Source organism: Rhea pennata, chromosome 12 (assembly GCF_028389875.1).
Source record: "Rhea pennata isolate bPtePen1 chromosome 12, bPtePen1.pri, whole genome shotgun sequence".
Lineage (NCBI taxonomy): Eukaryota > Metazoa > Chordata > Aves > Rheiformes > Rheidae > Rhea > Rhea pennata.
In genome coordinates this window covers 21,875,361-21,896,796 of record NC_084674.1, presented here as the reverse complement: position 1 = coordinate 21,896,796, position 21,436 = coordinate 21,875,361, and the positions used below count along the sequence as shown (strand labels likewise).

Below are 21,436 nucleotides of genomic sequence, written 5' to 3'. Positions count from 1 at the left end.
CGTGCTGTTCTGTCACAAGTCTTGTAAACTGTCACTACTGATACTTCTAACTAGTAGTATATAATAATGTTTTAGGTTATAGCAATAACTTAGCTATACTTTATTTAATGCTTTCTAGGCCAGTGTTCCTTTTCAGAAAAATATTTGAGCCAGATATGACCTCATTGAAACACACAGGCCAAATTTATAGAGCCTTCGTGCTCTCTGCAGCTCTTAGCGTACTTATAAACCAATAAGGGGAAAAAAAAACCCAAGATATTATGCCAAAAAGCATTTCCCAGTTGAAAGGTATTAAAAATTTAATAAAGCTAAATGCTACAATGTAACATGAAAAAACATATCCTTTAGCTTTTAGTATGTCTCTTTGGCTTTCTGTCTGCTGGCTTCTTATCTTCCGTTCCCAATTCTTGGACAGGTAGCCACTTCAGAGGATTGCGGCGGTACATAGGCCATGGAGGGAGCGTTAGCTTAGAGAAAGGGAATAAAGTTGAAACATGTAAGTCAAGCTCTAGATAGGTGTTTTGTGCAGCTACTATTCCACAGGAGGCTGCATCGTCCTTTTTATCAAGGCTAGCAGTCTGACTTCAAATGAACATTTAATTGAAGTGGAAAAACAATTCAGGGTAGGTAGTACTACTGAACTGCAGTATTATCTAAAACGTGACTAACATTTGGGAACAGGTAAGTATTGGCTTGTAAGGAATATACCATGTTGACTAAAACAAGTACAGGACTATAGGACCAATGTGTTGCACAGGTCACAACAAAACTACGAGTTCACTCTGAGTTACAAGGCAGACCTTAGTCTGTGCTAGCACAAGCTCCTTGGTTTAGCTAGCATTTTGAGTTAAACAGAAAATACATTTTCTAAGTTCAAACAAACAAAAACACTTACCAGACATGATAAAGCAAAACCAGCCATAACTATATAGACTGTCCATCCAAACTGCTCAGTGATGTATCCATAGATGAAACCAATGACCTTTCAAAAAAGAAAAAAAATCCTTTAAATGTACAGGAAAAAATAAAGTCCATGATGTGCTATGACTAAGTTGGAGTGGGAAAGGGGTGGGGAGGGCAAAGAGTTAAGAAGAAACTTAATCTGGGTTTTTCAAAAGCCAGATTTCACATGTCTTTCTAACATTGTTTTCAGAACTGCAGGCCGACAATAGAACTAAAAGAAGTCTTTTTCCATGACAGCTCCTCTGATTTTGCCTAAAACTTTTAAGTGATCCAATTAAGCCAAACTATCCAAAACAGTCTCATAAGATTGATTTTTTTTTGTCATCATCTGTAGTTTTAGTATACTTACTGCAGAGACAAGAATGATTCCTTGAAAAATCTGTTCTGCTAACTTTTGGCCCTTGTAGTCCTGTGGAAAGAGATCTGTTGGTGAAAAAGTTCATGTTTAAGTGCCCAAATAATTTATTCGTGCCTTTTCGAGCACACAATCTAGTATGCACAGACTCCCATAGCTATACTGCAATATTTTTTTTTTTTGGGGGGGGGTGGGGGTATCATCCTGTTAATGGACAATACAGGATGGCTTCCTCTTTCTTGGAAAGAGCCATTACACGCTTCCAATAAGGGACCTGCTTTTAGCTACTTTATGTACTGAATTGTATTCCTACATCATAGAGATGGTTCCTCGATCACATGTCCCAAGCTGCACTAAAACTCCTGTTCCCTGATCACACAGCATACCCTGAAGGTAAAGGCTGCTGAGCAAACTACCTAAGCACCCGGGTAAGACTCGCTCTGGAGCTCGCCGGGGCTAAGACACGGAGCCCGGTTTGACCGGTGGCACAAAAGAAGCTACGTGACGATTTTAATGCTGCGTTTAGGCAGTCGGCAGAAAACAACTTCTTCGTCATCAATTTCGGTTAGCACAAACCACGGATTATGCCGGAAAAAAAGCAAACGGGAAAGCCCCGAGCACATGCACGAGACTACGTGCACGTCTTCTACATTCAGGCGAATTTAGGAGACGCGGCTCGTTTCTCCTCGGCTTCTGGCCGTGCCCAGCCCAGTCCGAAAACGCAGCGCGGCCCCTGCGCGCAGCAGCATCCAGCGCTCCGCCCGCTAAAGCGCCGCCGCCGCGACCCGCCGAGGGAGGCCGCCGCGGCCCAGGCGCGGCGCGTCCCCTACCATCTGCGTGGGGATGGAGCGGAAGATGTCCAGCATGGCGGCGGCGGCGGCACCCCGCGGCCGGGCGGCGGCGGCGGAAGGCGAGCGCTGAGGTGGCCGGAAATGGCCGCTACGCTCCGCCCCGGCGCTCGTCAGTCGCCCCGCGCCACCGCCAGCGGACGCTCGGCGCGGCGCTCCGTCTCCACGGCAACGGCTGCCTGGCGCGTCAGGACCCCGCACTGCGGGGTCCTCGGCCGTCGGCGGTGAGGCGTCCCAGTCGCCGCCTGTCCGCAGTCGGCGCCGCCGGCGCAGCCCGAGGGCGGCCGTGAGCGCTGAGAGCTCCTGCTCTCCTCCCGAAGCGGCCGGCAGCAGCTGCAGCCTCTCTACTAGAGCCGGGCGGGCGCGGGCGCGGCGCTCGGGCGCCGCGGCCATCGGGCAGTGCGGCGGGCCCCTGCGGCCGCTGCGGCTCGCTGGCGGTTGGCGGCGGGCGCCGAGGTGGCGGTTGGCGGCGGCGGCGCGGGCGGGCGGTGAGTGACCGCCGGCGGGGCTCGGTGCGGAGGAGGGGGGCGGCGGCAGGGAGCGGGTCCGGCCCTGCCGCCGCGCTGCGGTTCGCGCCCTGTTGTCCTGGGCGATCGCCGCCGCCGCGGCCTCTCCGCGGGTAAAGGCAGCCCGCGCCGCGGGCCGTTAACGGCGCGAGCTGGCTCGCTGAGGTAGCTGCGGCTACGCCGACGTAACGATGAGCCGGCGCATGAGTATTCTAGTGCGGAATTTGTGTTTGTGCTGAAAATAATTTCAGGAAAAAGTAAGCGCGTAAGGCTCTTATCGCAGAGCCCCGCGGTTCCCCTGAAGGACGAAAGCCGCATTGGTGTGCGCGCAGCCCGTGCGTCGCTGCGCAGCCCGCGCCCCGAGGAGCGCTGCGGCACCCTGGGCTCTAAAGAGCGAGGTTGCAGAGAGCAGAAACACTGTAAAAACGAGCTGTGTTTTCCTTCCCTCGCAGGAGGGAGCAGGAGCGCTGCAGACGTGGCATACCGCATGTATTGTGCTTGATAAAGCACCTTCCCACTGGAGAAAACAGCAGCAGAAATGCTTGCGCTTGTCACTTGTAATTGTCTCAGCTTGGTTTGAAATATTTTCATTTGGATATTTTGCAGTAGTTTTAATATAGTTCTTTCTCAGCTGCTTGCAAATTTTGTATCTTGTTACGGCGTTAATGCTTTCTATATGTTACTTAACACCTAATTCACATACCAGGATGCACAGTTCGTGTTCTGCCCTCACAGACGCGTAATGAATAAGTATGCTTGAATTGTGTGCAAAAACTGCATCCTTGCTTTGCGTGTATGTTCTTTCTTCCTTCTATAACATGCTGGTTATACGTTCTTTCACACTTGTGCAGTCTCTTACGTGATACTACTTCAGCTTGATCATCTGTTATGTTTTGTGAAACCATGTTTTGAAAGCGTAAGCTGTTTGTTAAAATCATAAATGAATCGTGACTGTGCTATGTCCTGCCAAAATCTCCTGGTTAGTTAAGTATAGAAAGAACATATAAGCATTTGCCTTTTTGTTGGGATGTTTCCAGGCCAGATAGGTAAGTAAGTTGGTTCAATCATAAAATAATCTATACGTAATTTTCCTTAGTCATTTCAGATCCCTTTTGACTGGCCAAAGGAATTTGTTATTTCTATGTAAGTGAAGTAAAAGGCAAGATCTGTAAGTCTCCCTTTTCATCTCTTAATTTCTTCAGATATGTACCTGTATGTTTATTTAGATACCACGTTTAGTTATTAAAATACAGCATACTTTTTTTTCTGTTAAGAGAAGGAAATATGTTCACTGTATTCTGAAGCTGTTTTGACACTACAGGGGATAGTCTGCTATGCCTTGTGTAGGCAGGCGCTGCAGGGCCAAAGTGACCGCCATATATTTTCTGTTACAGGTTTGCAGAAAACTTACACTAATAAATAAAACACAAGGGAAAAATGACATTAAGGAAAGGTATGTGTATATGTGTATGTGCTTTTTTTAAAAAAAAACTCTTGTGCTTTTCTGAGTTTCCCAACCTTTCAGCTTATTTTAATAACCTTTTTCCTTTTAAATTTCAGTGAACATTTCCATCCTCATAGTGGCTGTTGTTATATTTCTGTTAGTTCTTCATCATAACTTCCTAGGCCTCAGTGACTTCTTGAAACGGGAATTGTCAGGTATGCTGAGCTTTTATTTTAATTTGTTATTTGTTTTTAAATGGTGCAGCCTGCTGTTGCACAGCAGAGCTCAATGGGCCACGGGCATCCCCCACCCCATTTATAGGGTAACATGGTGGACTCAGTCATGTTTGCATACTAGATGGAGTTTAGTTGGTGCGTGCTCAGTTAGGCCCTGCCCAGGTGCGGCTGTTGACCCTTCTATTGCAAGGGCAGGGACCGGAATGGGAAAGGGAAAAGCAGGGAAGAGAGGGAGCATCGGAGAGGGGCAAGAAGGGGGAAAGCACACTGTCACGCACTCTGATAATAAGATCTTTTGCTGTTCTCAGACTCAAGATAGGCATGATCTTGATGAGTGTTATCTAAACCTCAGTATGGTGGGATTGTCTATACTTGCTGTTCTCTGACTTTTCCCACTTGTGAAGCTAGATGAGATAGTAGTAATTGTCCCTTCTGGTTTTAAAACTCATTAAAATCTGATTCAGTTTACTTAACAAAATCATTTCATTTGCAAAGCTGTACCGTTTCTTTACACATGGGAGTCCACTTCTGAGAACTGCAGGTAGTCCCACAGACCGAAATAGTGTTTCGATGCCCCCACTAACTGCTAAGATACCTTTTGTCACTCCTGGGAGCTGTTGTTCCTGGGTAGCAGTTGTACGGATCTTCCTCAACAATGGTGAAATAGGAGCCTGACAAGCTCTAATCAGGAAGCAGTTGAGCTCCATAATGAGAAAATGGCAAAGAGAAGGAGAAGCCCGGCTTTGTGGACAGCAAACCACTGCCTGCAAACTGTTAAATCCCCTATTTGCCGTGTTCCTTAAATTATCTGAAGTTATCCAATATGTAACAGTCTAAATCACTAGAAAGGTACCACTGTTATAAAAAGCGCACGTGGTAGGGAATTTGCTTTTATAGGTGATATGGTCTAATCATAGACTTTAACTGCTGATTTCCATTTTCATTTCCCCACACTATGGGCATAAATTTTGCTGGTTTCAGCTTAGGTTAATGTGGTGTTTTGTGATGCCTGAAAGAAGCGTGGGCTGTGTGTAATGTCTTGACCAGCCAGGGTTGCGGGGGAGGAAATGGCAATGGTGACATTAGTTGAGAATTTCAGTTTTCTTTATTGGCTCCTACCTAAGAGGAGAAGAAAGAGAGAGAAGAATGACATGGAGAAGAGTGGAAGCTAGTTGGGGAAAATGGGAGGGAGAAGTCATTGTGAGTATAGATGTGGCAAATGAGACCAAATATATAGGCAGCCTAATTTAATTGAAGTATCATTTTACCTCTCTCTGAATGACTTACATCTTGGAATTCCAAAATTAAGTATAGCTATCAGAGCTGTGATGCTAGTGTGTACCTTGCTGTGCTGCTGCCTGTGAATATTTAATTACATATGTGTAGTTTATTTGTAAGTGTAATTTTTTTCCCTGTTTACTCAGATCTTGGACTGTCAAGAGCAGGGGCTATCTTTACATGTTTGACACTGCCATATTGTAGTCCTCTCCCCAGTTGAGACATCCAAGTGCTTATATAATAGAAATATTTGGAGGCATTGGGAATTTTAATGTAGTAATAATTACTGTATTTCATTTTGCATAAAACCAAATGCGTGATGCCAATCTTATTCCACAGATTCAAGTCCGTTAGGACTTCAGCCTATAGATTTCATACCTGCGATTCCCCAAAGGTTGACAGATGAAAGGAATGATAAGGAGATTTCTGTGGTCATTGCAGCATCAGATAAGAGGCTTGGGGGTGCAATTGCAGCCATGAACAGTATTTACCGTAACACCAGATCCAACGTGGTTTTCTATATTGTTACTTTGAATGATACTGTGGATCACTTGAGGTAATGATCTTTTCATTAGACTCCTACAATACTGTCACACTTAAGGTCCTCCTCTTCAGAAATACACTTATTTTGCCTGATACTGCACTCCTAAATTGTTCGTAGTCCTAGCTGCTGCTGCTTATTGAATGTTCCCGGCAAGGCAGGTGGGGGGAGTCTTTCCTTCTGGTTGTGTTTCAGGGATGGAAGAAAGCCTTTACCATTGGGGCTGCAGACCGTTGGTGAAGGGGTTGTAAAAGTTATTTTCTACATTTCACCTGAGCAACTGAAGTGTTGGCAGTGAAGTTTCCCTGTATTTTTTAGATTGGTCTTTGATCCTTTATCACTCACATTCATTCAACCAGTATTTTCTGTGAAGGACCTGTGATAAGAGGACCTACATTTTGAATAAAATAAGAAGCAACCTCAGATCATTCATGGGTCACAGCGGTGTAGTATGCTGATAGTGGGTGTGCCCCTACAGTCATACAGGATAACACTGAAATTAAGACTTAGATTACATTCTATATGTATGTTTGTTAGGGAAAGGAATGGCCAGATCAAGGCTTGTGTTGTGGTCAGTGTGATGTCTTGCTCCTCTTTGATTTTGTTTAATTTAAAAAGATCTTTGCCTTGCTTCTGTTTGCAGGCAGTGGCTAAGTAACACTGCTCTGAAAAATTTGAAATACCGAATTTTGGATTTTGACCCGCGTATCTTGGAAGGGAAGGTAGAAGTGGATCCTGAAAAGGCAGACACCTTAAAACCGGTGAGGCTAATGTTAGCTAATTTTTGCAAATACTAGTTAGTAACAATATATTTTGATAACTGCCTCTAACGGCTTTTGAATTCAACTAGAATTCAAAACCAAATTTGTTAGGGCAGAAGAAATCTTTTATACTCAAATTCCTACAACTCCTGTAAAAGTGAGCTTTCAGATAATAAGAGATGAATTTGAATATCTGCACATGCATCTCTAGGAATGCTTTTTTATTGATTTCTATAGTGAAAGAGCAGCTTGTTTGTCAAACATGCCAAAATTTGCAGATACAAGAAATCCTAATATAGATCAGTTTTAAGAGTTAGTTTATCAATGCACAAGTTTCTAGGAAAATAGGCTTTGTTAAATTGATGGAACCTATTTATTTTAAATAGCTCCTAGGAGTTATTACCTATTGCTGGCTATTTTACTTTCTTGGATGTTAGTGGCATAGGTAAGTGCTGAGAGTATCGGTCAAGCTCAGGTTTATTTGAACAATTCCTTATTTTGCTTCCTCGCGTGTTTTCACAGTTAACCTTTGCAAGATTCTACTTGCCCAATTTGGTGCCTCATGCAGAGAAGGCCATCTACGTGGATGATGATATAATAGTGCAAGGTATGGGGCCTTTTCTTAGTAAGTCTTACTACTGGTATATGTTGGGATCAGTATGCTGTCTCAGACAGTAACTGAACACTTCTGCTTCAGAGAAAGATGTAAAAACTGTAAATATGAATGAACTGGATTAAACAGAGTGCTTTTATGAGCTGTAGGAATGGCCTGAACAAAAAGTCTCTCAAGGCTTATGCAAGATTGCTTTTAATTTTCTGTGCTTATTTCCATTTTTCAGATGATATTCTTGAACTTTACAACACTCCATTGAAGCCTGGACATGCAGCTGCATTTTCAGATGATTGTGACTCGACCACTAATAAATTTGCTGTTCATGGAGCAGGGAATCAGGTTGGATTTTTCTGATTCAGTAGTAACAATACTACAGATTCCAGCCTTTGGAAATAGGTTCTCAGTTAGAACTAACATTTTTGCAGGTTATCTTCGAAATGCAGTGAAACTAACGGTCTGGCTGTACCTAGCTAAATCAGTTTACTCTGACACTTGTATTGCAAATTACACCTGCGGTTTCTAGTGAGGCGCAGTAAAGTACTCTGCATTTCTTCTGTTCTTTATGATAGTAACACTCAGTTTAGAACAGCAGGAGGTCTTAGACCATTTGAGAGGTAATTTTTTTATTTATGAATGTATAAAAGGTGTTTTTTCAGAGAGTGGTGTTGATTGTCCCAGATTGTGGACATGAAGACCAGGGAGCATTCCTTAAATATGTAGTTTCTATAATCATCTCAAACTCTTTCTGCTGAGTTAAAGGAAGGGAAAGTTGCTTTAACAACTTCATGGTATGCTGAACCATGAAGAGTTGTACAAAAATTTGCTTTAACTAATGATTTGACAGTATTTTAAGTTAATTTCTACTCTTTTTCAGTATAATTACATTGGATTTCTAGATTACAAAAAAGAAACCATTCGAAAGCTTGCCATGAAAGCCAGCACCTGCTCTTTCAATCCAGGAGTTTTTGTTGCCAATTTGACAGAATGGAAATTACAGAACATCACTAAGCAATTGGAGAAGTGGATGACACTTAATGTAGCGTAAGTACTCCCAAACTGGGGAGGGATTGGATTACAGTGATGGCATTTAACTGTTAAATGAAAGGCTGTGTATGTATTTGTAGCTACACACATGACATTTCCTGTCATGTAATTGTGAGTGAAAATCAACTGATTTAGGGCCGCACAAGTATCCTTGTCAACTTCTTTCTCTCTCCTCTTCCAGAGAGCAACTGTACAGTAGGACTCTGGCTGGCAGCATCACTACACCTCCACTGCTCATTGTATTTTACAAGCAACATTCCAGTATTGATCCGATGTGGAACGTCCGACATCTCGGTATGTATGAAATATTTGAGACCCTTCATTTGCTCTCCCCTAACGTGTTTTCCAGGTCAGTAGCTGGACCCTTAGTTGCTGATGCAGCAAATGGGTCTTTTCTTTATATCCTAAGCTTTAAGAAACAGTGCTGAGCAAAACCATTTCAAAGCTTGTGGGCCTGATTCTCTGTTTTGTTACAAATCAGTAATACATAGGCTGCTGAATACAGCAACCCTGAGAGTGTTTTGAAGAGCTTGGAAGTTAAAGCAGTGCAGTAAAATAGATGAGTTCTGAGACTGATCAAAGAAGCATTTAGTTGCACCTGATGACGTTTTTCAGTTTGCCTTGTTTTCTGCTTCACATACCAACGTCTTTCTCCATAAGAATTCCTTTTGAACTTCGACGTTGAAATACTGCATGTTGATGTTTCTGCTACCTTTTTATCAGGCACTAACACTTCTTTCTCAATAAAAGGGTCTAGTGCTGGAAAAAGATACTCTCCTCAGTTTGTGAAAGCTGCCAAGCTGCTCCATTGGAACGGACATTTCAAACCATGGGGAAGAACGGCTTCGTATGCTGAGGTCTGGGAGAAGTGGTATATTCCTGACCCTACAGGCAAGTTTAGCCTGCTTCGCAGACACTCAAAAGCCTATGAAGCAAAGTAGAAGTTTTATTAACTGATGACATTTCTCAGGAAACCTTTGGACCTAAGCAGAATTTTTTTAGGCAAATTGTATTACAAAGCAGTCCTTGCCTTCTAGAGCACACGGAGGTGCACTTACACAGGTGCAGTGCTCGTGACTCAAAATACGCAGTCCCAAAGGAGACTCACTTCACTCGTGTGACTGAAGATGCTACTCCAGCAGCACTTTGGAAAGCAAAGGAACATCTCCATAAACTAGCACTTTCGTTAGTTCATTTCTGTTTGTTTTATGTTCTTGTTCTTTACTACAAATCTTCTAGGATGGATTGCCTTGTCAGCTAGAGAAATAAACAGATTCTAAGAACAAGAGACAACTTTGGCTGGTTGCTTGCACCATGCAAGTCTTGCACAGTAAGGTACTGTAATTAAGAGCTGCTGATTTTGTTGTTGTTTGTTGTTTCTTGCTTTCTTATCCTGTCAAATAGTTTACTCAGCAGTACCTTCTTGCATGAGGATTCCTCTCAAATATTTCTGTATAAACCTTTCTTGCACAACTCTGAAAAAAACAGAATCTTGGCTTTTGAAATACTAGTTTTCAAGTATTATTTCACTATACGAAGTGGTTTTTGTAAAGCTGTGGAGAAAACTTTTTTTCAAAAATAAAAGCTGATTTTTAACATCTTTGACTCAAAATTCAGCTATATGGCAGTCTCATTCTAATCTTGGTGTAATACTGGAAGCTTGTTTCCTTTGTACTTAGATACAGTATTAAGAGATTGAAATTGAAGTCAGTTGTTCTCAGCTTTGAGAGGCAATCTCATTCCAAAAGTATGTGGGTTTTTTTTTGGTTTAGGTGGAATGAATTACACTAATTTTGTTGTTAAGTTACTTGTAATTGGCTCTCAGGTGAGCAGAGCTCTGCTAAGTAAGTTTTCCCTAACATGTTTCAGTCTGCCCCCTCAAATTCCTCAGGCTGGATAGCAGTTCCCCCTTTGCAGCCTGCTGTCCAGTACCTTTTCTTCTATAGGTAAGTGTTTTTTAAGAGTTCTATGTCTGAATATTAATTATTTGATATATCCTAGCAGCTGTTGTACCAACTATTGCCTTTAATACAGGTTTGAACTCAAGTTGTTATCTTACTCACTGATACTTACTTACTTACTTACTGATCAAAGAAGCATTTAGTTGCACCTGAATACTGCTTGTGAACACCATCCTCAAAATATTAGTGTGAAATATTTAGAGAAAAGGCCTCTGTGTTAATGAGGAGAAATAAGAGACTGTGATGGAGCCTTGGGCTGAGATACAGGGCAACCAAGACCTAAAGGGCACATTTATGTTTATGTGTGGTTTTAGTACTGCTTTATACTTTAAAAGTATTTTCTGGCCTAAAAAGTTCCTGATACTTTGTAATCCTTGCTATAGTTCTGTTTCTCTCATGGATGCTGATGACCTGTTTCGTTCGTTACCTATCCTTTCCTTTCCTGGCTTTTGATGAAGAACTATTCTTGTCCTTGAAGTGGCTAGCAATAATGAAATCAGTTCAGTTACTAACTCTAAAGCTTGCTAGTGTCAGCTGATGCTGACTTAATTCTAATGACTAGTTCTAACTAGACTATATAAACAGCATGCTTCCAAGTCTGCATGAGAAAGTCAGTTTACTACACTCTAAGGTACCTGGCAGCACTGTGCCTTAAAATACAGTTATTTAGGGAAAATATGTAAACTGCTTGTTAAAGGAAGGAACATACAGAGAAATCAGAGCTTTAAGTTAATAGGAAGAAAACAGGTGCCAAAGAGCAAGGTGCATGGTGTCAGGCATTTAGTGGAGCAGCTGCAGGGGCTCTTTCAGAAAAACTGCAAAGTAATTTTCCTGCTACCTGAGTTCTGCTATGGCTAAGTGCTCTAACACCTCTTCATTGTGGTAAGGAATGTGTTTTGTTTTACAGTTACCAGTTTTAGCATTTACAGTAGGTGTTACCAGGAAATACCTCTTTGGCTCAAGCTTATCAGAAGAACAAGGAGCTCTTTCCTTAGTGAAGAGAGATTTCGACTTTCATAATCCCAGATATTTTCCCAGTGAAGCTATTATCTATATAAAGCACTGCTTACATAAAATACTTTGTGCTTAACTGAAGTAAGGAACACTTTGTAGCTCACTTATGTATAAAGGTCCTACAGTTTCAAAAAAGCATACTGAGAACGCATTCTATTGCGGCACAGAATTTGTTAACCTCTATAAAAATATTTGATGAAGGGAGGATGAAGACTTACCTGGAATTGAATTGTTCAAACATGACTTGGAACTATGTATTTATCACATAGTTTTTCCAGAGAAAAAGACAAAGCATTTAGCCTTTTGGATTTCTTTTTTTTTAATAAGAGCATAGAAAATTGACTAATTGCGTTTAATATTAGGATTTATTTTTTTTTACAGGAATTAAAGTATAGAATTTAAGCTCAGTTCCTAGAAATGTATAAAATCTGAAACATCACAGGAGATACAGTATTATATACACTATTTCACACAGTAACAATTTCAAATTTTTGCAGCAATTCTGGTATCCAACATTCATCCAGCTTCTGCTATAGCAGCTGTCTTTATGACTGCTTCAAAAGCCAAGAATATGTCCAAACCATGTCTTTGCCCATTCCTTATTACACATAGTCAGTATTAAAATCATAGGCATCATCGTCATCTGCCATCTTATCTAAGCTGTGTAGTAGTGTATTGGAATGTCTGTCTTCTGAGAAAAGAAAATCATCTGTTAGTGAAACCAATGCAAGTGCTAAGAGTACTGGAGATTATTTTTAAAGCCACAGGCTTTAATACAGACCTGCTGCTATCTGCTTTTCTGGATTTGTACGTCTTGGCTGTTGTTTTCCAAGGTTTGCTTTCTCAGTCACTTGAATGTTGTTTTCCTATGACAAGTTAGAGGTCAGCAATATGAGCATGCTCGGACATCACTAACAGTCTTCCACAGAAATGAAAGAGATGAGGCACTGCTGATGGTGTAGCTGTCCCCTGGTATAGCTGAGGACGAACACACTGCCTTCTATTTGTTACCACTATCCAGAACAAGGTTCTGTTTTTCCTTAAGGAAAGAAACCCCGACCCTTTTATCAAGGGTAAAGACTTGATTTCTCTTAGTGGAGAAATTCAGTGTCTATACATTCTCAGTTTACAGCTGAATACTGACTGCACACTTGTTCCCATAATCTAAATAGGTGAAAGCCTACTGAAACCCTGATTTACCTCTTCGATGTTTTCTTCTTCTTCCACGTCATCTTGATCATCACCACTTTCAGTAAAATTTGTTTCCTCCTCTTCCTCCTCTTCCTTACCCGTTTCCAATAATACTTTATTTTCATCTATTGTCCCATTTGTCATACCTGCTGACTGGAAAGTGATACTGCTTGCCAGATTGGGGAACTTCAGAGCTGGGAAAGAGATGGGAAGTGTCTACTGAGCTCACTGAAGTAGACAGCACCAGCTGTAATGCCTTGCCCCTTACAGACTAGCCATGGTGGCTCAGGGCTAGAAAGACAGCCCTGTCCTCTCCTCTCCACAAAGAGGGCACTTCCACATAAACAGTACTACAAAGGAGAATTCTCCAACAGAATAGCTTTCTCCGAGGTATCTGTGGAAGATGAGTGCCAGCTGAAGAACCTGAATTTGACTGCAGATTGCACTGTATAGAATTATTTTGTTAGTAGGTAAGAAGTTGAAGAAAAGAACTTTGAAGAGCATATAAAAACTGATGAGCAGAAATGAAGAAATAGCAGGAGTAGTACTGTTTGTGTAAGAAGGCAGACAGCCCCACTGTTCAGCTGCTTAACAATCCATTTCTTTCTCGAAAGGTTTCTGTCTACTGCATATTGGCAAAGCTATCACATAAACCCTAGAAGGACTTCCATTTGAAGTGTCTCATAAAAGTACTACTACCACTCTTAATGGTAACAGTGCACTATAATAAAAAGTCCTACCTGTAAGGGTGGTGGTATTTTCTTCTTCTAGCTTCTTTAAATTAAAACCCTTCTGCATTTCTGTTATTTTGTCTTTGGTAAGATACAGTGGTGGTCTCTGATGTTCTGGAGGTTGTGAGTGGTAGCTTATTTTAGCTCTGTGAAAATAAAATAGCAGCATTAAAAAACCACCTAGCTCTCAGCAGAAACCTCTCAACCTAACTTCTCATTTAATATGTGTTTAAAAGCAGTGAAATAGCTATTTAAATGTGATTCTGAAGTTGTCAGTATTAGATGGATGGCCAACTCTTGAAAGGAAAAAGAAATGGCATAATTTATCATTCTGCCTGTAAAGGCAGCTGAAGTACTTAAGCAGGAAAAAAATATTCAGACTCAGTTAGTCACTGATTCTGAATTACCTTCATCCTGCCCTCAGGAGAATGTAGGAACCACTATAAATCCCAACAGAAAATCTGCAAGTTCCTTTCCTGTCTGTGGAAGAGGTTTACGTGAACTCAATACTTGAGAGGCAACCTATAGCAGAGGTCAGAAAATTGGCTATGTAATAGCATGCGACATGCTTTGACTCTGTCTGTAGATCTTTCACTGTTTTAGAAAATTTTAAGTGGAGGGTGTTCTCTAAATCCGTTAACCATTCCAGCTCCCTTTCTCAAAGTAAAAGGCAGAAAAAAACAAAAGCAGCCTCTGTTTTCTAATTATGCTTGTTAGCACTCAGACCTTCTGCTGTGTAAGCACAAAGCTGGATTACAATGTGAAAAAGGTCAACAGCCTAAAGCAGAATTCAGAGTATACATACCCTGTCCAGTCACAAAGCAGTAACTTAGCTATATTCTCTGTGTCAGGAACACCTCCTTTTTTCAGCATACCCCTTTTCTGAGCAAGTAAGGTTAAAAACTCCTCAGTATTCCTGAAATCTGGGGTACTGTAGAACATCATTACCTAGTGCAAAAGAAAATGTTGCATTCATAAAGAAATCTAGATAACCCATTTTTCTCTTAGTTTTTAGGAATAAGATAGCAAATGAAGTTAGTTTAAAATGAAAAAGAACATAAAGCAGTTTCTTGCATTTGGGAGTAAACATTACAGAGTAAAACAGCTACTTCAACAAATTCATCTGCAATTCACCTTTACCAATGGGCATGTGAATGCAGCATATTATTTGTCTGTAGAGACACACTAAACATAGATTAACATAAGTCTAATTTCTGTCCCATTCTAATTGAAACAAGAGTGAGATCAGAGTTGGATCTGAGGTCTTCACTGTAATAATAAGGAATGGTGAGAAGGTCTTCATTTCTCACTCTGCTCCTGATATTATAATCTAGAGAAATCTTATAAGCAATTTTTTTCTAAATCTGAAAGGTCATTGAGAAGACTGACTGAGAGGATCCTGGCACACTGCATCTGCCTTTCATTGTAAGGATGAAAGATCACGTGTGTGTTGGATACAGCAGCCAAAGTTTGCCTCCCTGTGTGGGTAAAACTCCCCACTCAAAGGAAGGGAGAGCAGTGCAAGAGTGGACAGAACTGGCTGAAGTGAAATGGGCTTTGATTATTGACATAAGAAAGCTACAAAGGAGCTGAATGTAGTGAGGGATGTGGAGAAAGATGATGGAACTCGCCTGCTGCTTATTGCAGTGATTTAGAATGGCATCTATTCCCTCCAGTACATTTGCCAAGCCTGATTCTCCAGTATCTATGATGCTTCTCATGGCCACAGCTAGGGCACTGTTGGAAGGATCTGCAACAATACTTGGACTGTCTAAAATCTTCATCTGTTTATCAATGTGCACAACCTGCATAGACCTGTTGAGACACAACAAGTAGATAAATCAGCCAGTAAAGGAATGCTTAATTAAGCAAGACACAAAGCTCCGTGTTGGACTGAATATGCTTCACACAGAGTCAGTTTTAATGCTTTCTCATCACATGCTTTGTGTATGACAAAACTAAACAAAGTTTGCAAGCAGAAAAGGGACTAGGTTTATGCACTGTTCTTCCAAGACAGCTTGGATGTATAGTGATGTCTTTTATCCTGGCCAATTCAGATGTGCATTTAGAACTGCATAATGGGGCAGAAAAGCACAGAAACCGCAGGCAAACACTAAACAAACTCATTGTCACCAGAGCACAGCCACAAATAGGGGAATGAACAGCTTTTATCAGTCAGCTTACTTGGTAACACCTCTTGCTGGGCCAATGTTGCAAGCACGACCTCCTTTAAGACTATTGATTATGCTGCTCTTCCCCACGTTAGGGAAACCTGAAGAAAACCACAGAAATCCTTACAAGAAAGAAAATTTGGCCTGTGTAACACTAATCAGAATTGCTTCATACAGGTGTCTTTGGTAATGTACGTCTTCAGTGTGAGATCAGAGTTGGATCTGAAGTCTTCACTATAGAAGTAAGACAAAGTGTGTATCCTCATTTCTCACACTAATAGTAAAAGGGACATGAAAGAAACAATCAAATGGGAGAAAGGCAGCATAGGCTGTATGGTATGCAGCCTGCTTATCATGTTTACTCAAGCTGGTGAATCAGCTTAGGCCTCAGACAACATGATTTGCACAGATCACACGTTACACACACAGAAGTGCAACATACATCACTCAAGTACTGCTACAACGAGTCTCAGATGAAAGAATGAATGCTGACTAGGAGGCCTAAAAGCATGTCACAACTTCAGGTGTGAGGTTGCACATCACTTGATTTAATATTACCCAGTTGTCGTATAGGATACCAAAGCTTTATAGGAGGAGAAGGAAACTTTCCATCTCTCCAAATCCTTACCTACTACTCCAACCTGAATCGCTTTGTTTCGGGTCTTGCAGTGCTCCTGAAGAAGTTTCAAAAGGCATTTGCTTCCAAAACACTCAGTGTTTCTAGATAAATCAATACGTGCACTTCTTTTTGTGACTTTCTCCTGCTACAGGGTTCAAAGGCAAAACAAGCAAACAAAAACAAAAACAAAAAAAAAAACTCAGAGGCCATTTAGGAAGACACACGTGTATGTTTTGATTGTCCACTTAGTGTTTCCAAGTACTATCCTCCCTGATGTTACTGCATTTTTCTTCTAAGCAGAAGGAAGCAGTTTAATAAGAAATTACAGAAAAATAGATAAGTCTAGGAGTTAAGTCATGGTAGAAAAGGTAAGCATCAAATATTAAGAGAAAAAGGAACGTGTACTGATTCGTAAAGTCTGTGATGTCAGTTCAGACTGTCTTGCAGATTTCTTCTGTGGCCATCATGTATATTCAGATTGTGGAAACCTTTAATCTGCAAATTCACTCAAGAGACTGATAAGTTTTTTTGAAGGATTTCCTTATTGTTTAACCTTTCTGTGTTTGGAATTTCTGCACTATTTGGCATGAGGATCCACTTCACTTTGCTGTTAGAAGGGTTAGTATGTGTGTAGCATTATGTATTCATGTACATAAGATTCAAAGTAGTATTCCCCTATTCTACTATGCAACTTGGTCAAACCGTGAAAGGACATACATCAGTCACAGTGGTATAATCAAACAAGGAAAAAAGTTTAAAGAACAAGAGTTCCTGATTCTCAACATGTTTCAAGCCAGCAAACACATAAGGTTTAGTCACATGAAAGATCCTGTAGTGCTCTTACCATTGTCCTGTCCTTAATCAGGGTTGCCGATTTAAAAGCAATTGTTGGAAATTCATTGTTCAAATAATTCAACCATTTCTCTAAGTTCTCTTTTGGCACCAAATCTGGAAAAAAAAAAAAGAGTGTAGTCCTTCCACTCTCATGAATGTTAAATAGCACTGCATGGAGTAAAGCTAAGATCCAGGCTACACTTTGTTCGTTTATTATGTTTTCTTATGACACAATGCTTGGTGGAAAAGTTGGTGATTTTTTTATTCTTATGCACAGCTCTAGTAAAATATTGGGTATGTTCCCCAGAGTAATTGAGCGTTGCAGTTTTCGTTTGTATTTTTGTCTCAAGCAGAACTTACACATTTTCAGCTTTTATACTAGATTTTTAATGTTGGTGTCTTGCTAGAAGACTTTGTATGGTAAAAGGGGAGATACCAAGTGAAGAATTACGGCATCATCCTTGCAAAGGCTACTGTAATACAAAGTTTCCTTTGCCCTTGCTGTTAATATTTTGGGGAATTGCTGCTGCTAAACCAATAGTTACTAGGCCTTTTAGCTGGTTTCACCTGTTTGTGTGGATTCTTCCATATAGGCAGAGGAGAAAAATACTTCCCAAAGTCAAATCTCCAATACAACTATCATTGATTTGCTGATGTTTAATTCACCACTGCCTCAGTGGTGACTATTATCATGAGTTTTGCCTCGTTACCTATTTTCACAGAAGTTAGAGATCTTACAATTCTTAGCGTTTGTGAAATTCAGCAGACTGGATAGCAGGTTCAAACATCATTGCAAACAGAGAAAGAAGGGGCTAACATGCAATTTCTTTCTTTTCTTTTTTAAAGCAATCTAGACTAAAAGGTGGGGGAATGTGAACCCTTCCACAGCCTAGTGAGCTCAGAGTTGGATCTTATGTCTCCAGTGGAACCTCAGATTCCTTTAGAATCTTCTTCATAGCTCACCTAACACAGAACCACTCATTGACTAAATACCACTACAAGAAAACAAGCATTTCTTACCAATTTTGTTCAGAACCAACAATAGTTTTTTGTCTTCTCCAGAGCAGATAGCTTGCTCCAGTTGAGGGCATCGACAGCCCAATGGATCTCTTGCATCCAAAACCTCTAGAACCACATCTGAGGCCTCAATCACCTACATCAGAACAAATACAGTAATAGCTGTGGCTTATCACATAAACTACTGAATTTCAAAGAACAATTAAGTTAGGTTTTGTAAGATTCTTCTTGTTCTGAGTCTTGCCTTCTTGCTTCTGAACTGCAAAACAAAAAGCTGAAGCAGGTTTCATCTTTTTCCTCCAAAGGCAGGGAAGTCTTAAACACTAATTCCTTGTTAATACAAGAGAAGAGCTCTCCAATCAGTCAGCACGTACTGACGTTGGCCCAAGAAGTCTAATGCTTCAAAGTGCTGGATGTCTCAGCACAGGAAATGGCAGTTCATACTAGCAAAGATTGAAACCTTCAGTTTCTAGTAATAAACTTCAGCACTGAAGTAAACAATTTTATCACAAACAACTTTTATATTCTCTAGCAGTTACACAGTAATGCAGAAAAGGAAAACAGTTTCACTGCTGATGCTCACCAAATTCTATAGAAACAGTTCAAGCATCTCACCTTCTTGAGCTCCCTGCAAAATGATTTCTTTGAATTTTTATCCAGCAGCTTGTTAGTCTTTGCTTCAGATTTTCTAGAGGATTCCTGAATGCAAATAAAGATGAGAGAAAATGGTTTAACACAAAATTAGTGTATTATGCTACACAGTAGCAGGTAACAGCTATGAGCCATGTTCCTGACAGCATGAAAATGTATCATGTAATATATGACTTTAAAAAATGTTTTTTAGAATGATTTTATGCATTTTATAAGCTTAAGAGAATCAAAATCTTACAAGGTACATACCTTTCTCTCTGTTTTTTCTGTGGTTTTGGTTGCATTCTTTTTAGCATCAAGCTTTCTCTTTTTTTCAAGTTCCTTCTGTCTGTCAAGTTTCTGCTTTTGTTTTAGTTCTTCAAGCTGATGACAAATAAACAAAACCCAAGGTAGTTATAGCACCTTCTAAGGAAGAAAGGAAGACCATTCTTCTCCTCGCTTACTTATTTCTGACAAAAGTGCCTCAGCTTAGTTAGAAGCTGTGACTGTTCCAGTGACACTAGGAACTTTTCCTGCACTCCTACCCTGAAAGGGATATTACTGCTTCAATTTAAACAGAGACACTACGTCCATTAGCCAATTCTCAAAGTAACAGCCACAGAGCAATCCTAATAAGAACTGATAAAAGATGATTTCACATCACATTAGTCAATGCAGCAGATCCTTCTTTTGTGAAGCCTTCTGAATAATCACATAATGTCAAGACATAACTTCTAGAGTTCTGATGGGACAGCCTATCTTGGTTACCTTTTTTATGATAGGTAATTCTAGTTACATTAGAAATGACACTTCCAGCAGGTTTGTAGTTACTATACTGCTTATTCAATGAGGAAATCATGTTTTAAAAAATAAAAGAGAAAGTTGTGATAAATGGTATAATGCTGGAGATGAAAATGATGTATTATTTTCCCAAGTATATATCTACTAAAACTATTTACAATCTAGTATGATTGCAGCTTTAGATGTCCATGCTTGCATGTGCACACACATACACACAAAACTTGCCTGAAGACAGATGTTCTCTGTCTTTTTTTTCTTTCTACTACAAACTGTATTTTACCCTCTGCTTTCTTTGCTCTGCTTCACGTAGAAGCTCTTCCTTAAATGGGGCAGCACTGGGAATCCCTGGATCTTTCCTGGGCTTCTTCCGTCCACGTTTCTTAGCCTCTTTTCTGAGTTTTCGGTGGTGTTCTCTAATCTGCAGACAAGAACATTTTCTCATTGGAGGCAATCTAGTCTGAGGCAAAAAAAAAGGATGTATCCCTCCTTTTTACTGATACTGAAGAAAAAATTGTATGTCTACTTTCAGATTCAAGTGTTTCAACTACATAATGAATCACTATAAAACTGTATCTAAACAGACAAAACCAAAATAATGCAAAAAAAATAGTGATGCAAAAAACCCATGCTAATATGCTTTCTGTATCATCCTTCAGTCAAAGAAGACTGGGAAGTAAATTGCTCACTCTAATCCAGACTGTTACTAGTCAAGATAATACCCCTATTGGGTACACACACGCACGCACATATATGTAGATATATTATTACAGATAATGTTATAAAGTACTTTCAGCACTAAACATCCTTTGATCTACTTACAGATCTGTGCACTCTGCAATTCACTATTAACTGTGAGTGTACTTTTTTTTCTATCCAGCAACCTTAACTTCTATTCTCACAGCATTTTCCAAAGCAAGAACCAAGTGAGCACTTTGGATATGCCTTGGAAGAGATACGGCTGACAGCTCCTCAGGGAGGGCTTCAACCTTAGCCGGTACAAACTCACCTTCTTCTGGATCTTGTAGCGCTTGTGGCAGCTCAGCCGCTTGCTGGCCTTCTTCAGCTCTGCAAGGCCCCGCGGTCCTCAGCGCCGGCTCCTGGCGGCGCGGCGCGGCCTGGCCCGGCCCGCTCCCCGGGCCCCCGCCGCCACGGCCGAGCCCCGAGCACTCAACGCGCCCCGCCGCCATTCCACGGAGACCGTTAACCGCCCCGCCGTCCCCTCAGGGCCGCCCCCCCCCCACCCCCCGCGCCGTCCCCTCAGGGCCGTTCGCCCCCCCCCCCCCCCGCCGTCCCCTCAGGGCCGTTCCCCCCCCCCGCCATTCCCTCGCGGCCCGGCGGCCGTTCCCCCGTTCCCCCCCCCGCCGCCATTCCCTCGCGGCCCGGCAGCCGTTCCCCCGTTCCCCCCCCCCCCCCCCCCCGCCGCCATTCCGTCGCGGCCCGGCGGCCGTTCCCCCCCCCCCCCCCCCCGCCGCCATTCCCTCGCGGCCCGGCGGCCGTTCCCCCGTTCCCCCCCCCTCCTCCCCGCCGCCATTCCCTCGCGGCCCGGCGGCCGTTCCCCCCCCCCCCCCCCCCGCCGCCATTCCCTCGCGGCCCGGCGGCCGTTCCCCCTTCCCCGCCATTCCCTCGCCTCAGAGTGCTCAGCGGCGACCCTGCCGCCGGCTCTCCCCGCAACGCCCCCGCTCCAGCCCCGCCGCTCTCCTCTCGGCGGCCCCGTGCCGTTAGCCCTTATCCGCCCCGGCCCGCAGCTCACTGGGCCGCTTCATGGCGCCGCCGCCGGGCCGCGCTGGGCCCCGGCCCCACGTGGAAGGCCGCGCTCCTTCCTCCTCCCGCCGGCGGGCGCTGCCGTAAAGCGAAGCGGCCCTTCCCCGCCGGAGGTGT

General features: G+C 42.1%; 3 protein-coding genes and 4 non-coding genes across 12 annotated transcripts; 1 reads left to right on the top strand and 6 right to left on the bottom strand.

Annotated features, from left to right (window-relative positions):
• Positions 1-281: 281 nt before the first annotated feature.
• On the bottom strand, positions 282-2,259 carry SPCS1 (signal peptidase complex subunit 1). Its single transcript, XM_062585398.1, has 4 exons — positions 2,149-2,259; positions 1,313-1,372; positions 896-982; positions 282-467 (listed from the first exon to the last, which is right to left on the bottom strand). Exons 1-4 carry the CDS (start codon positions 2,182-2,184, stop codon positions 345-347), a joined length of 306 nt encoding a protein of 101 aa, XP_062441382.1. The 5' UTR covers positions 2,185-2,259; the 3' UTR covers positions 282-344.
• Positions 2,260-2,585: 326 nt separating this feature from the next.
• On the top strand, positions 2,586-10,201 carry GLT8D1 (glycosyltransferase 8 domain containing 1). Of its 5 annotated transcripts, none has more exons than XM_062585451.1 (10): positions 2,586-2,654; positions 4,067-4,125; positions 4,233-4,331; positions 5,970-6,186; positions 6,815-6,932; positions 7,455-7,539; positions 7,772-7,884; positions 8,420-8,586; positions 8,771-8,883; positions 9,340-10,201. In XM_062585451.1, the coding sequence occupies exons 2-10, from the start codon at positions 4,110-4,112 to the stop codon at positions 9,528-9,530; spliced, it is 1,119 nt and encodes a 372-aa protein (XP_062441435.1). In that variant the 5' UTR covers positions 2,586-2,654; positions 4,067-4,109; the 3' UTR covers positions 9,531-10,201. The 5 variants fall into 5 exon arrangements, with proteins under 5 accessions (XP_062441435.1, XP_062441437.1, XP_062441438.1 ...); XM_062585453.1 differs by lacking the exon at positions 2,586-2,654 and adding an exon at positions 2,862-3,229; XM_062585454.1 differs by lacking the exon at positions 2,586-2,654 and adding an exon at positions 3,697-3,718.
• A 1,709-nt stretch (positions 10,202-11,910) lies between these two features.
• Positions 11,911-21,387, bottom strand: GNL3 (G protein nucleolar 3). Of its 2 annotated transcripts, none has more exons than XM_062585206.1 (15): positions 21,309-21,387; positions 20,565-20,623; positions 19,839-19,976; positions 19,028-19,141; positions 18,743-18,826; positions 18,131-18,263; positions 17,121-17,224; positions 16,286-16,421; positions 15,671-15,758; positions 15,118-15,301; positions 14,292-14,434; positions 13,496-13,632; positions 12,765-12,949; positions 12,346-12,430; positions 11,911-12,255 (listed from the first exon to the last, which is right to left on the bottom strand). In XM_062585206.1, exons 1-15 carry the CDS (start codon positions 21,319-21,321, stop codon positions 12,167-12,169), a joined length of 1,692 nt encoding a protein of 563 aa, XP_062441190.1. In that variant the 5' UTR covers positions 21,322-21,387; the 3' UTR covers positions 11,911-12,166. The 2 variants fall into 2 exon arrangements, with proteins under 2 accessions (XP_062441190.1, XP_062441191.1); XM_062585207.1 differs by having other exon boundaries at positions 11,911-12,252.
• LOC134145975 (small nucleolar RNA SNORD19) lies at positions 14,719-14,794 on the bottom strand. The gene has a single exon (XR_009959742.1). It is a non-coding gene; the product is annotated as a small nucleolar RNA SNORD19 (small nucleolar RNA).
• LOC134145976 (small nucleolar RNA SNORD69) lies at positions 15,359-15,436 on the bottom strand. The gene has a single exon (XR_009959743.1). It is a non-coding gene; the product is annotated as a small nucleolar RNA SNORD69 (small nucleolar RNA).
• On the bottom strand, positions 15,855-15,928 carry LOC134145974 (small nucleolar RNA SNORD19). Its single transcript, XR_009959741.1, has one exon. It is a non-coding gene; the product is annotated as a small nucleolar RNA SNORD19 (small nucleolar RNA).
• LOC134145973 (small nucleolar RNA SNORD19) lies at positions 17,996-18,071 on the bottom strand. Its single transcript, XR_009959740.1, has one exon. It is a non-coding gene; the product is annotated as a small nucleolar RNA SNORD19 (small nucleolar RNA).
• Positions 21,388-21,436: the final 49 nt, after the last annotated feature.